This window comes from Chaetomium fimeti (genome assembly GCF_033439085.1).
Source record: "Chaetomium fimeti strain CBS 168.71 chromosome Unknown B0H64scaffold_5, whole genome shotgun sequence".
Taxonomy (NCBI): Eukaryota; Fungi; Ascomycota; class Sordariomycetes; order Sordariales; family Chaetomiaceae; genus Chaetomium; species Chaetomium fimeti.
The window spans coordinates 1792237-1807873 of NW_026944333.1; the positions used below are offsets into that span (position 1 = coordinate 1792237).

Below are 15637 nucleotides of genomic sequence, written 5' to 3' on the forward strand. Positions count from 1 at the left end.
GGGGGCGGGGTTGGCGGGCTCGTTCGGCATTGCCCCGGCGGAATTGAACGTGTTGGTGGAGGAAGAAGTGAAGACAGAAGAAACATGTCGGCCATGATCTATCTACGGTAAATCCCCGCCCCTAGTCTCACAGGGCAGCCCGGGCTAGTACTCTATACACTGCAAGTTGTAATGAGTAATGAGCACATGTCGGGTCTCTTTTCTCTCCCGTGATGTCACTGATGACTAGGGGTGTGCAGCCCGCTTCGCGGGCTGGTTGATTCGGGTCGGTTTTTTAGCACGTGATTGCATTCATGTCACGAGTATGCCGACCTCGGGGCGCGGGACGCCCCGAGCTGGTTACGGTAGACGGACCAATTAAAGAAGAAAGGGGGTGATCAGTGAGCTCAGTCGCCAAGCACTTGCCAAGTGTACTGAGCACACTGAGCACTTGGACCGCGCCACCAATCAGGACACGAGGAAGGTACTCAGGGAGCTCAGTCCGCTCAGTAGGCTCAGTGTCCGGAGAGCACACTGAGCACACTGAGCACACTGAGCACACTGAGCACCCAAGAATTAGATAGGTATATAGTCACTCGTTCTGGAGAGCTCTGGGAGTTCTCCAGTTAGCAATCACAACTACAGTTCGCTACAAGCTCGAGAGCCTACTGTTGAGACAAGTCTTTGTTGTGCACCCTTTGGCTGCACCGAACCTAAGCACCCTTGAGAGAATACCTTCGACCGATACTGAACCCTAACAGGACGGGTCCAGAGACAGGTTCGTCACACGTTGCTAACTCCCTTTGATCTGTTACAGTTCAGGCTCGAAGGTAAAACGACATGGCAACTCAACCGACGCCGGGCCAGATCACGGCCGCGCTTCAGAGAGTCACCGAACGACTCGACGAAACTGAAGAAGAGCTTGCGAAGACCAAGGCCAGCAACGCGGCATTGGCAGCCCGACTTGCGGCGACCGAGGTCCACACCAAGGACCCGGCCAAGACGAAGGTCAAATTGGAGCAACCCGAGAAGTACGGGGGCGACCAGGAAGCCTTGCCAGGTTGGATCACGGAGATGCGGAACTATCTCGACCACAACTCGCACCAGTTCGCCACTGAGGAATCCAAGACCAGATACGCCGCCACCCGACTCAAGGACAAGGCCCTCAAGTGGTTCACGGGAACACTGAGTGATTTCCTCGGCGGAGCAATCCACAAACCCTTCACCAAAAAGGTCTTCGAGAACTACTCCGAGTTCGAGAGTGAGATTCAGAAGGTGTTCGGTGACAAGGACGAGAAGTTACACGCCCAGGAACGGCTAGGACGGCTGAAGCAGACTAGGTCAGCCACCGCCTACGCCACGATTTTCCGACAAGACTCCATGAAGGCAGAAATAGACGACGAGGGGCTGATGCACCTGTTCTACGGAGGACTGAAGGAGGAGGTCAAGGACGAGCTCTACAAGGAGAGCCGACCTGACACGCTCGACGAGTACATCGCCATGGCTGTCAAAATTGACGACCGACAGTTCGCCCGCAAACAACAGAAGAAGGGCAGCGAGATTCAGCGATCCGCAGGCTACCACAAGCCCAACGACAAAAAGAAACGCCAGCACCAGAGCACGTCATACGGCACGCACTCGGGACCCATGGACGTCAGCGCTGCCCAGGCACAATGGGCAGGAAAGAGAGATGGTGCCAAGGACAAATCAGGCATCACTTGTTACAATTGCGGCAAGAAGGGGCACTTCAAACGAGACTGCCGCAGCAAGAAAGAGTGGAGACCGGTTCCAGGGAAGGAAGCTGCCACCATCGACCAAAACACGGTCGGAAGAAGAACCCGGTTTCTGGAGGTCGCAGCCGCCAGCTACACGCAGGACGACCTCGAAATCGACATTGACCGAGTCATCGAGCAGGACGATGAACTCACCGACTCGGATCAAGAAGACTTGATGAGCAGCAACCACCAGGAGGGAAATGACACCGCCCATCACGCTTTCATCGAAACGGATGACGAGGGAGAACTGGCTCCCCCGCGGCACATCCGACAAGTCGCTGAGGACTGGGGCATCACCCTGGTTCAGCAAGAGGACGGGCAATGGCGAACCCACGAGGGTGAAGGAGGAGTCAGCCCGAACCTCATTTTTCTGCAACAGAAGGTCCTAAGCCAACGGCAAAGGATCGAGGAGTTGTCAAGAGAGAAAGAAGAACTCGAGCAACTTCTCCAGAGAAGGAACGACCAGTACGGACGACTTTGCGCGGAACTCGATTTCGCCAGGGAACGAGTCCAAGAGATCACCGAGGCCAACAACAGGGCCGGGGATCACGTCGAAAAGACATTAAGAGAGGCACAGGCCTTGCAGGACGACATCCGCCAGGCACTTCCGCACCACACACCGTGGGATGGACCCACCGAAGAGGCGGAAGGATACGAAAACGGAGTACGATACCCCGAGCAACTTTTCGACTACGCACAGGAACAGAATGCGGCGAAAGGAAGAAAACAGCAGAGCTGGGAAGAATACTGGACGCGACATCAGCACATCGTGCGCGCCGGACGACAAACCTCCGACCTTGAATGGTGGGGTTTTCGGGGCGAGAACAACACGGAGGGATTCCAGTTGTTATCAGAAGACCACGAGCGGGTGGACCCACGAAAAGAAAGTCACATCTACCTGCCCTGGTTCCAGTGCATCACGCACGAATGTCGGTACCACTTCCAGGACAGATTTCGCAACAGTTTCTGGCCCACAAGAGAAGAAAAGGGAATGCAACCCCTGCCCATCAGATGGGTATACGACAGCGGCGACGCTCCCGCAGGCATGTTGTGGGACACCCAACGCACTCACGAGGGCAGGCTGAGGGTTAAACCCAAGGCAGCCTGGCCCCGACGCTGTATGGCGGGCGTAGGAGTCAACGAATGCCGAAGCGCAGACTGCCTACCACACGCCGACGAGAAAATCTGGGGATACATGGAACAGCAATCCCAGAGGAAGCCACACCAGAGGACGAGAGCGTCCCGAAGGAACGAGAGGCGCCCAGTTGAGGCATGGGCGGCCCAATGGCTCCAAGAACACCAGACGATTGACGCCGCAAGCCAAGGTGCGGACAGGGACGCCTTGAAACACCACGAGAGCTTGGGAAACGGCTCAGGGCCCTCCGAGGGGCCCGGAAACCGCTAACTCCACAGCAACGGAGACAGGCTGCGCAGTACAGGAAGAACTGGCGCAAGCAGAAGCCTTACAACGACCTCCCAGCAGACGAACACGAAGTAGCTGCTGTACGAAGCACCAAGCCAGACAACAGGCTCTGGATCACAGCGCGATGGGGGAAGATCGAAGCCCTCGCGTTAGTGGACGGAGGAGCGCAGATGGATCTCATCTCGCCCGCATTTGTGAATCAACTCAGAATCCCATGGAGGATCAAGAAGCAACCACACGTCGTCAAGGGACCATTCGACACACAATGGGTACGACGAGAGACAGAACCACTCGACATTGAGGTGGAAGGAAAAACCACCCAAGTGGTGTTCGACATCGTAAACATGGGGCCGAAGAAAGACATGATTCTCGGGCGCCCATGGCATGAGGAATACGACCCAGACATCAGTTGGAAGGGAGATGGCCATCTGCGACCGCGGGAACAGCGGGAGCATCCGACCAACTCGATGGGAGAACGCGCAGAACAGGAGCCACGGGAGAGCAGCGGGTCAGAACGAACCCCCTCTACGGGCCCACCGCAGGAAGCAGCCAGTGCAAAAGAACGCACTCTGGAATCCGGAAGAAGCGGCACACGACGAAAGAAGCAGACACGGGAGGAACGAACCATCGCCGTCGTCTCAGTCGACGAGCACGGAACGCTCAAACACGAACAATGGGTCAATCAGCTCGAAGCGGCAAACATCGAGCTAGCAGCAGAAGAAGTCAGGGAACTCGAAGCAGCAAGCATCGAGCCTGGAAACAGCAAGTTCGCGTACTACGAAGGTACGGCGAAGAACGTGAAAACGGGACAGATTCCAGACGATTACAAGGGACACCCGGCGTTCACGGCAAAACATCTTGCAGGGCTACCAGACCACGGACCTTGGGATCACGAGATCAAACTCAAGGAGGGAGCCCAGTTGAAGTTTTTCAAGGTGTACCACACCAACGAGAAGCAAGATGCAGAGTTGAGGAGCTATCTCGAAAAGAACCTTGAGATAGGACACATCAGACCATCGACATCTCCAGCGGGTTACCCAGTCCTCTTCGTTCCAAAGAAGGATGGGAAGCTCAGGATGTGTGTGGACTACCGACAGTTGAACAACGAGACGGTGAAGAACCGCTACCCACTGCCACTGATCTCGAGGCTCCGAGATCAACTGTCAGGGGCACAATACTTCACGCGCCTCGATCTTCCGACAGCGTACGCCCACATCCGCATCAAGGAGGGAGACGAATGGAAGACGGCTTTTCGGACACCCTACGGACACTACGAGTACCTCGTCATGCCGTTTGGGTTGACCAACGCACCAGCGACGTTTCAAGCCGCTATCGATCACGCAATTCGACATTGCCTCGATAAATTTGCAGTCTGTTACTTGGATGACATTCTCATCTACTCCAAGACACTCGAAGAACACAAGAAACACGTGCGGCAGGTGCTGGACGCACTGCACGAGCACAAATTGTCAGTCAACAAGGACAAGAGCGAGTTTCATGTCAAGAAGACAGTGTTTCTGGGTTACGAAATCTCCCCGGGATGGGTCAAAATCGAACCCGAGAAACTGGAAGCTGTCAAGACGTGGCCGACACCGACGAACGCCACAGAGGTCAGAGGATTTATCGGATTCGCCAACTTCGTCAGAATGTTCATCAAGAATTTTGGCGACTTCGCGAGACCTCTGCACGAACTTACCAAAAAGGATGCCACATTCCAGTGGAAGCGGGAGCACGAGCAGGCTTTCCAGCGGATCCGCGATGCGATCATCGCCGACCCGGTGCTCATGCTGCCTGATCCAAGCACACCTTTCGAAGTCGAGGCTGATGCTTCGGACTTCGCGATCGGAGGGCAACTTGGTCAGAGGGACAAGGACGGCAAGCTTCACCCAGTTGCGTTCTTCTCCAAGAAACTCGAAGGACCAAGGCTTAACTACCCGATCCATGACAAGGAGCTTCTCGCAATCATTGAAGCATTTCAGGAATGGAGGCCATACCTCAGCGGCACGACACACGAAGTCCAGGTGTACACGGACCACAAGAACTTACGATACTTCACCACCACCAAGGTGCTGAACGGACGACAGACTCGGTGGGCAGAATTTCTGTCCGAATTCAACTTCACGATCCACTACAAGAAAGGCTCAGAGAACGCACGAGCAGATGCCTTGAGTAGGAGAGCGGATCATCACGACAACACATCTGAAGTCTCACCACCATTGCTACATCAACAGACAGACGGATCGCTACGGCACGCTTCCCAACCGACTGAAGACTACGAGATCGCAGCACTTCAGCAGCAGTCGGAAGATCCCGAAGGCAGGCCTCTGCAACCGTTTGTAGAATGTTGTGCGACTTTCAGGGAACAACGACTGGAACGAGACTTCCAGGGAATCATCGCGGACGACAAGCGCGATGCATGGCAAGAAGAGCTGGAATCCAAGATCGCAGGTTTGCGACTTGAAGGGACGAGACTCTGGTACCACGACAAGGCCTACGTCAGGCTTAGTGACCAAAAGGAGCTCATTCGAAAGATCCACGAGTCAAGACTCGGAGGACACATGGGAATCAGCAAGACAATTGCAAAAGTCAAGCAGAACTACGACTTCCCAGGAATCAAGCAAGCGACGGAAGAAGTCCTGGCAGAGTGCGACCTCTGCGGACGAAGCAAACCGCCACGACACAAGCCATACGGGCTGTTGCAACCATTGCCAGTCGCGGAACGACCATGGAGTTCGGTGACGATGGACTTCATCACCAAACTACCACTGTCCAAGGACTCGGTAACGGGAGTGGAATACGACAGCATCCTCACAATGGTGGACAGACTCACCAAGTGGAGCTACTTCCTCCCTTACAAGGAAACATGGTCGGCAGAACAACTTGCAGACGTGATCTATCGCAACGTCACCTCGGTCCACGGATGGCCGGAGGAATGGATCACGGACAGAGACACGAAGTTCGCATCAAAGTTTTGGCAAGCTCTGATGACGAAGCTGGGTACGAAGAGTAAGCTCTCGACTGCTTACCACCCACAGACGGACGGACAGACGGAACGACTCAACCAGGTCGTCGAGCAATATCTACGGTTGTACGTCAACTTCCAGCAGGACGATTGGGTCGAGCTGTTGCCAGCAGCACAACTCGCCTACAACACCACCGTCACGGAGACCACGAAGGTCACGCCATTCTTCGCGAATTACGGCTACGAAGCAGATTTGCGACAGGGGCCCGATGTCTCGGTACCCCGAGCGGCAGTCAAAGCCGACAAGATGAGCTCGCTGCATGCGATGCTCAAGGAAGAACTCGAGTTCGTACGAACCAGGATGAAGAAGTTCTACGACAGAAACAGGCTCGAGGGACCTCGCCTAGAGGAGGGGGGCAAAGTTTACCTCGTTTCTCGAAATCTTCGCACGAAGCGACCAAGCAGGAAACTCGATTTTCGCAAAATCGGACCGTTCAAGATCGACAAAAGGATTTCGGAGAACAACTACGCACTCGCGTTACCCTCGACAATGCGACTACGGACCAACGTTTTCCACATCTCGCTTCTGGAACCAACGCCCGAGAACGCGCGACTCGACAAGGACGCCGAAGCAGAAGACGAAGAGGAGGAATGGGACGTTGAGGAAGTCCTAGATTCACGCATCATGAAAGGACAGTTGGAGTATTTGGTCAAATGGCTGGACTTTGGCCCAGAAGACAATTCATGGCAACCAGCTACCAACCTCAACTGCCCCGAGAAACTTCAGGAGTTCCACCAGAGGAATCCGGACCGACCAAAGGAAGCCCCACAGACAAGTCGGCCCCGGCGAGGAAGGGGTCGTCCGAAGAAAAACTAAGCACTGTCAGCAAGGAAGCAAGGAGGGGAGTAAAGAAGACAAACTTTTGAACCCAAGGAAAGTCAAAAGAAGGAACGCCGGCGACACCCGAGGAAGACGGTTGCCCGGTAGCAACCTCCCGGCGCTCCTGCTCCACGAACACCTCCCGCTCCTGCTCAAACATCGCCAGAGCCTTCTGTTTCAGGGCCAGGCGCTGAGTCCGCAGGCGGTCCGCCTTTTCCAGAGCCGTCATAAGGGCACGGCTCGCGTCAGAACGAGCACTTCGAATCTCATCCAACGCCGCGCGCTCTTTCTCGTCCAGCTCCCCGAGAGCGCGGTTAGCAGCGCGGATGGCCTCCGTCGCGGCACGCTCTTTCTCGTCCAGATTGCGTTCTTGATCCACCAGTCGGCGAACAGCAGAATCGTCGTTGCCAAAGGCGTCGCACGAATAGTTGCCGGCGCGAAGACAGCTACCACAGACGTCGGAGTTTTCGGCGGCTTTGCAGTCCGGAAGCTTTAGCGTTTTGCAACGAGTACACGTCACCATTGCGCTTCCAATCAAGTCGGCAAGGAGAGCCCCAGTGTGACGTCGTTCAGTGCTGGATTTCTGTTTCCGCTTTTGTTTCCGTTTCCTTATACCGTCAGTCATGGTGGAAGAATGAGTGGGGAGAACAAGGGAACCTACTAACCCAATGGGATTGGGGACTATTGGCACTATTTCAGGAAGTTGGCTGGGAAGTGCGGCCGACGGGACGTCGACCCTGGAGGAGGGGCATCGTGTCACGAGTATGCCGACCTCGGGGCGCGGGACGCCCCGAGCTGGTTACGGTAGACGGACCAATTAAAGAAGAAAGGGGGTGATCAGTGAGCTCAGTCGCCAAGCACTTGCCAAGTGTACTGAGCACACTGAGCACTTGGACCGCGCCACCAATCAGGACACGAGGAAGGTACTCAGGGAGCTCAGTCCGCTCAGTAGGCTCAGTGTCCGGAGAGCACACTGAGCACACTGAGCACACTGAGCACACTGAGCACCCAAGAATTAGATAGGTATATAGTCACTCGTTCTGGAGAGCTCTGGGAGTTCTCCAGTTAGCAATCACAACTACAGTTCGCTACAAGCTCGAGAGCCTACTGTTGAGACAAGTCTTTGTTGTGCACCCTTTGGCTGCACCGAACCTAAGCACCCTTGAGAGAATACCTTCGACCGATACTGAACCCTAACAGGACGGGTCCAGAGACAGGTTCGTCACAATTCACCTATATTTTATATACCCCTAACCCTCGAAATACCTCCTGGATTTCCGAGCTCACAACTCCCGACTTAACTTCCGAGTTTGCAACGAAATTCCGAGGTTGCAACCGGTATTTATACTATATAGATATGCTAGTTTCTATTTGGTATGCTAGGCTCGACCTGTGGCTCCTACTGGGTGCCCTAGCTCCCAACCTGTACCCTGGCTTCCAACCTGTGGCCTGGCTTCGAACTGTGCCCTGGATTTGACCTGTGCCCTGGCTTCCAACCTGTGCCCTGGGTTTGACCTATAGCCTCCAACCTGTGCCCTGGCTTCTAACCTATGCCCTGGCTTCGAACTGTGCCCTGTGGCCTGGCTTTGAACTGTGCCCTGTGCCCTGGCTTCCAACCTGTGGCCTGGCTTCTAACCTGTGCCCTGGATTTGACCTGTGGCCTGGCTTCCAACCTGTGCCCTGGATTTGACCTGTGGCCTGGCTTCGAACTATGCCCTGTGCCCTGGCTTCCAACCTGTGGCCTGGCTTCGAACTATGCCCTGTGCCCTGGCTTCCAACCTGTGGCCTGGCTTCCAACTGTGCCCTGTGCCCTGGCTTCCAACCTGTGGCCTGGCTTCGAACGGTGCCCTGTGTCCTGGCTTCCACTGGGTGCCCTGGGTTCCAACCTGTGCCCTGGCTTCCAACCTGTGGCCTGGCTTCTAACCTGTGCCCTGGATTTGACCTGTGGCCTGGCTTCCAACCTGTGCCCTGGGTTTGACCTGTGCCCTGGCTTCGAACGGTGCTCTGTGCCCTGGCTTCCACTGGGTGCCCTGGGTTCCAACCTGTGCCCTGGCTTCGAACGGTGCCCTGTGCCCTGGCTTCCAACCTGTGGCCTGGCTTCCAACTGTGCCCTGTACCCTGGCTTCCAACCTGTGGCCTGGCTTCGAACGGTGCCCTGTGCCCTGGCTTCCAACCTGTGCCCTGGCTTCTAACCTGTGCCCTGGATTTGACCTGTGGCCTGGCTTCCAACCTGTGCCCTGGGTTGAAACTGTGCTTTGTGCCCTGGCTTCTAGGTTCGAATTCTACCCTGTGCCCTGGATCGCAACCGGCTTCCCGGCTTGCAATGTAAATAGTGGTAAGGTTTGGTAGGTAGTTATCGACTGGATGAGAAGGAAGAAAAGAATGGAAAAAAACTGTAAATTAAAATTAGATCAGGAGGAAATTTGCGGCCTTCTAGCCAAGACTTTTTGGTCCAATAAGAAAAATAGTAACAGTAATGTACCCGGTAACTGTTAAGAACCCCCGCAAAGGTCCGCTTGCACGCTACCAAATTGTTAGTGCGGACCCCTGGAACGTACCGCAAAACGACAACGTACTACCCGGACTTTTAAGACCATTCTCTAGTATGGTATATAGAGATGGGGAGGAACAACCAGCGGACACGCAGCCGCACACACAGGCTTCGTGCAAGCGAACAGCTGCCGCCTTACCGTTCATTTAAATTAAATTCCTTGGTAATAGCTGCTTAGATAAAAATTTGCTCCAAACGTAGAACATGGAAGTTCCCTCATCCTAAATCTATTTTTGATGTCTTTGGTTTGTCCCGGGTGCTTCGAGACCTTGTCCAAAGATGGAACATGACAGGGTTAGGGTCAGTACCTGCAGAGCGACATGGCCCACTCGCCCTTGGCTTCCAGGTTGTTTCAATCCCCCACCCAGCGCCATCGCGGCTGCCGGGGATGAGCACGCACGTCAACCATAACGCAGACTCATCAACCACCGAGATTCCATCGAGATCCGTGACATCCATCAACAAAATCATCAAAATACGCGTCGCATCATCTCTAGCATCCCGAGTTCAATATTAAACTGCCCTCGATGGGCATTTTCCGAGCCGTCTTTCGCACCGCCTAAGCGCGTCCGCAAGCCCGTCAGGCCTCCTGAAGCCAACCCCTGTTATCCTACTTGACGACCTCTCCACCCACCCACACCAGACGCATCCTCGACAATGGGCGTCATTAGAAAGAAGATTGCTGCTCGGGGTGGTGAGGGCGGTGTGAAGTACGTTTGCGATGTCTGCTCCTCAGATATCACATCAACGGTAAGTGCATCTTTCTGTCTTGGTGTTTGGCCTCTTCCGAGCCATTAGGGGCACCTCCCCGTGCATGCACGACACGGTTCGTGATGGTGGAGCAACAACATTCTGTCCCGTCCGATGTGAAACTAATATGTTGCCTCAAAGGTACGCATCAGATGCGCCCATAGTGCCTGCAACGAATACGACCTCTGTGTAAAATGTTTCGCCAGCGCCTCCGCGAGCAACGCACATCAACCAGCAACACACCCATACCGGGTAATCGAACAGAACTCATTCCCCATATTCGACCGAGAATGGGGTGCCGACGAGGAACTCCTGCTCCTCGAGGGCGCCGAGATCTACGGCCTGGGATCGTGGTCGGACATCGCTGACCACATCGGCGGATACCGACACAAAGACGAGGTCCGGGACCATTACTACAAGGCCTACGTCGAGTCGCCCAAATTTCCTCTCCCGAAACGATGCAGTCCACATGATATGGAACTAGCGAACGAGATATCAAGAGAAGAGTTCCAGGCTCGGAAGAAGCGCAGGATCGAGGAACGGAGGGAAGCGGCCAAGAACGCGCCCGCATTGCAACCCAAGACGAAACCGACCGCCAGTGTACCAGCCTGTCACGAGATTCAGGGTTACATGCCTGGCCGCTTAGAGTTCGAGACCGAGTACGCCAACGAAGCGGAGGAGGCAGTCCAGCACATGCAGTTCGATCCTGGAGACGGCATCAACCCACGTACGGGCGAGCTGGAGCCTGAGATGGAGCTCAAGCTTACGGTGATGGATATCTACAACTGCAGGCTGACGCAGCGTGCTGAGCGCAAGAAGGTCATTTTCGAGCACAACTTGCTCGACTATAGAGAAAACAGCAAGCTGGAAAAGAAGCGGACGAAGGAAGAGAAGGATTTGCTCAACAAAGCAAAACCGTTTGCGCGAATGATGAACCAGGTCGACTTTGAAAACTTTTGCCAGGGGCTGATTGACGAACTGAACCTCCGACAAGCCATCACGCAGTTGCAGGAATGGCGTAGCCTCAGGATCGGCGACCTCCGAAGCGGCGAGAAGTATGAGCAGGAAAAGGCGTTGCGCATTCAAAAGTCAATACCCTTGGGATCCATGGACCGCGAGAGACTAGCAACGAACCAGCGCAACAAGCAGCAACCGCCACCAGAGCCACCAAGTGGCGCGGCCCTCCTAATCGCGCCCGAACTACCGATCCGCTCAGCGGCAACGGCGGGAGTATCGGGTAGCGAGGGGGCAAACGATGCTAAAACAACGGAGGCAACCGGTCATCACGTCAACGGTGGCAGCGTGGTTGTCGCCAACGGCACTTCAGCTGCGAAGCAAAAATACATCCCGCAGCCGATACCTGGGGTCCAGCCGACTTCGCTCAGTCAGGACAACGCGCCCGATCTTCATCTTCTCACTACAGAGGAGGCGAAGCTGTGCGAAACCATCCGTCTCCAGCCGAAACCGTACTTGATGATCAAGGAGCAGATTCTCAAAGAGGCGCTGAAGGGGAATGGCAGTCTGAAGAAAAAACAAGCCAAGGAGATATGCCGCTTGGACACGCAAAAGGGCGGGAGGATTTTCGACTTTATGGTCAATGCCGGCTGGGTGGTCAAGGCTTGATTACTCGCGCCGACGACGGCCACTTGACAACCTGGCGTTTGGGTTCGCGGAACGGAATACCATGGTAGGGCGGGAGCGGCATCATTATGATTTATGATTATATAGCTGGAATGGCAGTTTTGCACGTTCTCTGGATCATTGCTGTGGCGAGTGCTTCGGCTTTTGCTCTGTTTGTGTGATTCAGGGGCTAAGTCAACATACGACCCGGGCAACGGAAGGATGAGCCCCTCGTTTCCTGCCAACTCAAGCTCGGCCACCCTGCCGATGGTCGATGCTTATTGGTCATATGCGTGTGAATGGTGTGCCCTCTCCCTCTCGGGGGTATTTAAGGGTGCCCTGTTTTCTCTTCCTCTCCTGTTTTTTACTCCTACTTCTTTTTCCGGTAGCTTCGGTTTGAAGTTCCAAGACCTGTGTCTTTCTGACAATCACCCACGGTCGAATCTGACAGTCTCCGCTCTTGGCCTCCCCCTTTCCAATTACACTCCCATCCCATTGTCGTCATATCTCACCTCTACCATGTCGGATAACACGGTTTACCTCATCACGGGCGCGAATAGGGGTAAGCACACATTCCCTCGCAGTTCACCGCCGTTCGTCGTCTTGAACATCTCTACCTCTTTCGTTCAATTTTTCCTTCCTCCTTCACTCCCTCTTTTCTCCCTCGCGCTCCTTTCCCCTCTTTCTCCCATTTCCCCGCCGCCTCTCTTCCCCTTTTCCCTCTTTCTCTTATTTTCCCCGCCTCTCTTCCCCTTTTGTCCTTTTCCCCATCCCCTCTCGTCACCCCCCTTTTCCTCCCTCTCCCAATCTCACCACCCCTTCTTCCCGCTCTCTCTCCCCACCTCAACACCACCATCACCAACCGTCACTAACCCCCTCCCCTCTCTTCCCCCCAACAGGAATCGGCCTCGCCGTAACCACACTCCTCCTCACGCGGCCCAACACCACCGTGGTCGCCACCTCCCGCCGCCCCGCGCCCTCCCTCGACGCGGCCTCCTTCCCGGCGGACGCGATCCACCCCACCAGCCGGCTGATCCCCGTGCTGCTGGACGACGGGGCCACCGACTCCGACGTGTCCGTATCCTTGTCCAGCAGCACGCTGGCGGCGCGGCTGCGCGACGACCACGGCGTGGCGGCCCTCGACGTCGTGCTGGCCAACGCGGGCGGGTCGACGGCCATGACGGGCGTGCTTGATACCGATCCGGACGAGATGGCGCGCGATTTCGTGGTCAATGCCGCGGGGTCGGCCAGGCTGTTCCAGGCGGTCTGGCCGTTGCTGAAGCGCAGCGACGGGTCGGAGCGGGGCTTGGGGAAGTTTGTGTACGTGTCGAGTACCCTGGGGAGCATCGGGATCTTGCACCAGGAGAGTATGCCGGGCGTGGCGTATGGCATGAGTAAGGCGGCGGCGAACTGGTTTACGAAGAAGGTCAGTGTGGAGCTCAAGGGGCAGGTGGTGGCGGGGGTTGTGCATCCCGGGTGAGTACCTACCTACCTACTTTGCTTTTCTGCTCGGGGTGTGGGAATGGGGTTGACTGACGTGGGTGGTGTGGCAGATGGGTGCAGACGGACTTGGGCCAGTCGCTGGCTGATGCGATCGGGTTCAAGGAGCCGCCGCTGACGGTGGAGGCGAGCGCTAAGGGTGTTGTTGAACAGGTATGATGCCTTTCCTTTTTCCACCGATTTGTTTCTGAGGGCTGACTGTGTTCTCTCCCGCTAGATTGACAACTGGACTCCTGAGAAGTCGGGCCAGTTTCTCTCCTACGACGGCCGGCTTCTGCCTTGGTAGGCGAGGGGCTGTCTACCGAAGGCAACCCGTCATCTCACAAGACGGACGAGAACACCCTGGGGGTAGTTACTGAAGGTAGGTTGCTTGATATGTTGCGCAGGAATAGCTCAGAACTAGATGACGGCGAGGGGTGACTCGTACTAGTTAGTGTATCTAGTGGGGGCATCTGCCAAAGAACGCCTTTTCCATATAACCCATTTGGTGGCCAATCCCGTCACCAAGACCATCACATCGACGGCGTGAGTATGTTGCCACTCATCTTGGGCCACACTTGGGCGATTTATTAGGTCGGGATTGGACGCTCTGAGAAACCAGTGACAAAAGCCACAAACGGCTTGGAGCAAGCGCCTGTTGGCTCTTAGAATGGCGAGTCAAGATCCTCCCCCTAAAACACCATAGTAAGATCTACCACTTCTGAAGGAGCCCGAAAGCATATGGCGCGGCACAAGAGCAACGAAACGCAGCAGAGCTCAAGATGAGTGGCTGGCATATGGATGCCTTTGGGTGGTCTGCTCACACACAGATCTGCTTTTGACTTGCCACACAGCTGTCAAAGATAGCAAAGATCGTACCCCTGGCGCCACTTGCGACATGCTCAGATCGAGGCACCCTCATCGCTCGCAGGCAACTTGCCATGACGCGTGGCCTAAGTTTAACCGGGCGCGTGCGACCGATCAAGGCGTCTTGTGGGTGGTGGGACTAGCGCCGATGCTAAAACCGGGGTTTGAAGCTGCCACACGCGGCGTCAGGGAGCTGCATCGAGGGATATGTGGGGGCCCAAGTGGCCTTTGAAGCTTTCTCGGCTTGTGCCTCGTAACTACCTGCACACACAAACATTCCATTCGACTGCGCCTTTACTGTTTTTAGGGCAGATGGCATTTTGCCTTTAATCCATGACATGTCTGTTGGCGTCGGTCTGAACAAAGCGCGGATTTGGGCCCGAATTCCTGTCCGCAAGAGTTGGCTTTCGTTTCTCTTGGCTCCGTCCCGAGAATAAGTTGAGCCAACCTATCAAGGGAAGCGATCTGCGCGGTTCAAGATTCGAGCTGACATCATCTCCCGCTTTTAGCAATATTTCGCGCTCATGTTGCGCACATCTTCCGTACATCCTGCGAGTCGTTTGCAGGCTTGAGTGGCTTCTCAAATCTGGGCACGACAGGTGGCTTGGGGAGATTCATGTACATACAGAACTATTCGTGGTACGGATTCGATGTTGGAAGATGGGTTCTGCTCGAAACACGCAGACCGGGGACTCGGCGGGAGGACCCTGGGAGCGCAAAGGCTCCGATGATAGATCGACTTATCTCGTTGTTTCTGCTCATGGATCCCGGCGGCATCCCGCCCGAGGTATTCGTCACAGGAGCGCTCATGGTTGGAGGTGATGTTTGTGGGACAGGAGCTGTCCCGGTTCATGTTTCAGGGCGGCGCCAGCAGCGATGGATGGGTCCACCCTCGAGCAGCAAGGGTCCGGAAATCCCTGTTCCGTTACTGGGCCAGAAGCTTGCTCAAGGCTTGTGCGCCAATAGCCCCACAACCTGGAAGTCCAGCCCCTGTTCGATGGCCTCCCATCTGCATACGAGGAGACAGTGCGTGCAGCTCGCTCCCAGCCGACTTTTTTTCTTTTTCTTTTTTGGAAGCGTTTCTTTCATCATGTCTGATCTAATGTTGTTGGCTTCTGCTGTTGGCATGAGTTCCGCATGATCATCCTCTTGAATTCTTGCATATTGAGCGCAGCGACTTTCCTCCCACTCATACGAATACTTGCCCTCATCTCATCATTTGTTTTGGTGGGGTCGTTCCTTGCCTTGGCTCGTCATTGCGCAGCAACCACCAGGGCAGAGGAGCAGCAGCAGGACGCAGGGACTCGTTCGTCTCTTTTGCGACAGACACAACTTGGCATCCTTTCAGAAG

General features: G+C 55.3%; 3 protein-coding genes across 3 annotated transcripts; all 3 read left to right on the top strand.

Moving 5' to 3' along the window:
• The first annotated feature begins 9775 nt into the window (after positions 1-9775).
• Positions 9776-12115, top strand: B0H64DRAFT_400541 (uncharacterized protein). The gene is made up of 2 exons (XM_062804071.1): positions 9776-10320; positions 10462-12115. Exons 1-2 carry the CDS (start codon positions 10228-10230, stop codon positions 11941-11943), a joined length of 1575 nt encoding a protein of 524 aa, XP_062657876.1. The 5' UTR covers positions 9776-10227; the 3' UTR covers positions 11944-12115.
• Positions 12116-12910: 795 nt separating this feature from the next.
• B0H64DRAFT_324982 (uncharacterized protein) lies at positions 12911-13726 on the top strand (the record flags this gene model as incomplete). The annotated part of the gene is made up of 3 exons (XM_062800675.1): positions 12911-13416; positions 13494-13593; positions 13658-13726. Coding segments are annotated over 3 exons (675 nt in total), but the record flags the coding sequence as incomplete, so codon positions are not given.
• Positions 13727-14710: 984 nt separating this feature from the next.
• Positions 14711-15460, top strand: B0H64DRAFT_185431 (uncharacterized protein). Its single transcript, XM_062798988.1, has one exon. It carries the CDS (start codon positions 14903-14905, stop codon positions 15425-15427), a length of 525 nt encoding a protein of 174 aa, XP_062657878.1. The 5' UTR covers positions 14711-14902; the 3' UTR covers positions 15428-15460.
• Positions 15461-15637: the final 177 nt, after the last annotated feature.

Coding starts and splice junctions, on each gene's coding strand:
- B0H64DRAFT_400541 (XM_062804071.1), top strand. CDS start 10,228: ATGGGCGTCATTAGAAAGAAGATTGCTGCTCGGGGTGGTGAGGGCGGT. Junction 10,321..10,461: donor CCTCAGATATCACATCAACG/GTAAGTGCATCT, acceptor GTTGCCTCAAAG/GTACGCATCAGATGCGCCCA.
- B0H64DRAFT_185431 (XM_062798988.1), top strand. CDS start 14,903: ATGTACATACAGAACTATTCGTGGTACGGATTCGATGTTGGAAGATGG.